This window comes from Mastomys coucha, chromosome X, assembly GCF_008632895.1.
Source record: "Mastomys coucha isolate ucsf_1 chromosome X, UCSF_Mcou_1, whole genome shotgun sequence".
In the NCBI taxonomy this organism is placed as follows: domain Eukaryota; kingdom Metazoa; phylum Chordata; class Mammalia; order Rodentia; family Muridae; genus Mastomys; species Mastomys coucha.
Genome location: NC_045030.1, coordinates 60,657,102 through 60,660,655, shown reverse-complemented (window position 1 = coordinate 60,660,655; position 3,554 = coordinate 60,657,102). Strand labels below are relative to the sequence as shown.

At 39.9% G+C, this 3,554-nt stretch overlaps 1 protein-coding gene across 1 annotated transcript in view; it reads right to left on the bottom strand.

Moving 5' to 3' along the window:
* The window catches only part of Adgrg4 (adhesion G protein-coupled receptor G4), an 87,023-nt gene that overhangs the window by 8,189 nt on the left and 75,280 nt on the right, over positions 1–3,554 (bottom strand). The window contains exon 19 of the mRNA XM_031373803.1: positions 855–1,135. Coding sequence (XP_031229663.1) covers positions 855–1,135 — 281 coding nt within the window. The remainder of the gene's footprint in view (positions 1–854; positions 1,136–3,554) is intronic.

Genomic DNA, 3,554 nt, shown 5'->3' with positions numbered 1-3,554 from the left:
TCTCTTTGCCACTCTCTCTGTCTCTCTCTCACACATACTCCTCACATGCACATACACCACACACACATACATACCACACATACCACATAAATACCACACACACCACATACATACCACACACGCACACACACACCATGCATACACCCCCTCACTCACACACACATACACACCACAGACACACACATACATCACACTCATATATATATACACCATACACACATCCACATATACACCATACATACACACATACGTACACCCACACACATACATACAAACAGCACCTAGAAGAAAACCTGCATATTTTGTTTTCCCATATTCTACTCAGAGCTTTGATCCTCAGCTCTTTGCATTTAAGTAGCTGTGTGACTCTGCAATTTTCTAGCCTGCTGGTTTAATAAATAGTAAGATACAAGATGCAACTGGAGCCTACGGAGTTCAAAATGTAATGTCTCTACTGTCTAGTAGTAGATATTTTCAACTAGACCATGCACTTCAAAATTTAAACACATGTGTGAATCTGTATATCAGCAAATGCAGTGTGTCGGTGCTATGAGTAGGGTACTGTAAGAACTCTTGCCATGCAGTATGCAATGCCAATATCACAACTAGAGAAAATTGTGCTAGCTTATTGTAGTGCTCCTTCCACCAATGAGTAAGAGGAGGGCACTGTGTATTCACTCAATGAAGGCTAACATCTAACTGCTATGTCCAAATACCACTTGCTGACTCATTGGGGGCAGGGAAGTTTGGTTTTTGTTTTTGTTTTCTTTTTCTCTCCTTTAAATTCCGGTATGTGAGATTACTTTCCAAAACAACAAAGCTTTCTCTGTTGGCTGCCAACATGCAATAATTACCTTGCAACGTATTACAAATGGCAAAAAGATACATGAAAAAGATCCTCACGGGTCCCCAGGCAAAAAAGGCAAAGCCCCAGGTGAGACCAAGTAGAAATGTCAAACTGATTGTGCCTTTGAGGTCATGCAGAATCATTTTCTTCCGAGTCTTCTGGCTTTGGGATTTCACGGAAGTCAATTGAACGAGAACAGTGCAGAACATGGAGAGATTCATGAGAAAGATGAGACAAAAATAAGCCACCACGGAGATGTAAAAGATGTGATCGTCTTTAATCCAACAACTGTACAGAGCAAGAAAGAGAAGACAATTGTGAGCTGTAAACATGAACTACTGCTTTCTGGGGACCCCAGTAAAGTCCCTGGTCAGCTTCATCCAATCTAAGGATATTCAGACCTAGAGAGATGAAGCAAGACAATGGAGTTCACTCGTACCCCGTGGAGGCAGAGTTGGGCTTAAACCTTATTCTCCTGAGCCCTAGTTCTGGTACCTTACAATGCAAGCTTGCGTCCTACAGGACACATGTACAGCAACCTCAGTAAATTTCCCTGAGAAACTATTCTCTTCTTCAACAAGAGAAAAACAAATTATGTGTTTTTCCCCAAAGGAGCTTTCCTCCCCACCCTGCATACACCTTAAACCAGAGCTTTTATTTGCAAGATGAATTCTACTTTGCATGATAAATATCGCAATAAAAGGGCAGGGGCAAGCAAGAACATTCTTGAATGCTATATCAAACAATGATGAGATGATCAGAGTTAATGAAAAAGGCAACAAAAAGAAAACGGCTCTCAGTTGGACTGCTTTAAAATATGATGCATTTGGACCACAAAAGGCAGCAGTGACTACTGGATGGCTTAATAGCCCTACAGTTTCTATTAAAGAAGAGATGTACAGTGGTCCCAGTGAGGAGATGCCTCATTGAACAACATTTCTAACTCTGAGACACATTGCTCCTGATGCTTCTGAGTTTTGAAGGCAGACAAGCTTGACTAAGTCAAATGTGTGTCTAATTAGCTGGAATCTCTTTCTGAATCAAAAAAAAAAAATCCTTTGGGACATATTATCCACACTGGTACATGTCAGCGTGTGTGTGTGTGTGTGTGTGTGTGTGTGTGTGTGTGTGTGCGTGTGTGTAGTCTCATATTTAGGATTTTCAGTCTATCATTTTCAGCCTGAAACAAAACTACAGAAAACTCTCAAAATGAGACAGCACTATATTTGGGGATACAGATGATCTCTGACATGGGGCTGGAGAGATGGCTCAAGTAAAGAGTACTTGTTGCTCTTGCAGAGGACCTCGGTTGGATTCCTAGCACACACATGGTGGTTTACAAACCACCTAGAACTCAGATTCTAGGAAACTGGATGTCTATTCCTGACTTCCCTGGGCACCAGGCATGCACATGGTACAATTGATATATGCATGCAAATACTCACGTGCATAAAATAAATCAGTCTAAAGGAATTGTTAATGTTGACCACATAGAATGGGAGAGCAGATTATCAGTTATCAGAGAGAGTAGGAGGGAGGGTACAAGGCTCCAGCAGACAGGAGGAGTACGTTCCTGGGTTCTATTGCACGAAGTAGTGATTATAGTAAACAATGTGTTGTTTGTTTCAGATTACTAAGAAATGTGTTCAGATGTTGGTACCACAAAGACATGATAAAATTTGAGATAATAGATATATTATTTGACCATTTTAGATATTATTTTGACCATTTTTACAATGTAAATATATATTCAAATATTTTGCTATATTTTACAAATAATTATAATAAATTTCAAAAATAAAAATCCTATCTGGGTGTTGTGGCTCAGGCTTGTAATATCAGCAATCTGAGAAGCTGAGGCAGGAGTTTATAGTCAGCCTGGACTCCACATTAAGTTCCAGGACATCCTGGGCTATATAACAAGACAAAATTCCAAACTAAAAAGTGATGATAATAATAAAATAACATTTAAAAGAAGGCAAACAAGCCAAAAACTCTGTGCAAGGAAATAGCCACATGTTTGACTGTTGGTAATAGGAGTTACCTGAAAGGAGCAACATTTCATAGCTGGGGATTGGAAGAGGCTTTTCAACTTCTACCCTTTTGTACTTTTGGATTTTGTACCCTGTGGTGAATTACCTTTCAAAGTATAATTATTTACAAAACAAAACTCTTAGAGCCATCTGCCTCTTACTAACAAATCCACATATAAAAAGGCTCTTTGTGGGGGGAGTACAGAGTTGATTTTGTTCTGGTTTTGTTTTTGCTTTTGATCTTTGAAGAAGAATCACTATGAGACAGATACTGGGGACCTTTTAAGTCACGAAATAGGCAAAGAGGGAGGACAGAGCTGGAGACAAAATGGAAGGGGAAAGAAAAGAGAGGAAAATAAGGAAGAAGCAGGAATTTTAATTAGAAAGCCTCTACTACAGAGGGCCTTCTACACTTGATCCCAATGCAGAGGGACAAGAAATCCATAGTGGATGTAATTTTGAGGCCATGGTAAAGGGAGTGGATATGGGGAACTTAAATAAAAAAATTGTACAGCCTGGAGGGTTGTATGACTCCAAAGAAGGCTCCAAAGAGATGGAGTAGAATACAAAGCTATTCTCTAGAGTCAAAGAGACAGGCTTATACATCAAATTTTAAAGAGAAAAGGAGGAGGGATGGAGGGAGGGAAGGGAGCAGGGAGGAAGGGAGGGAAAGA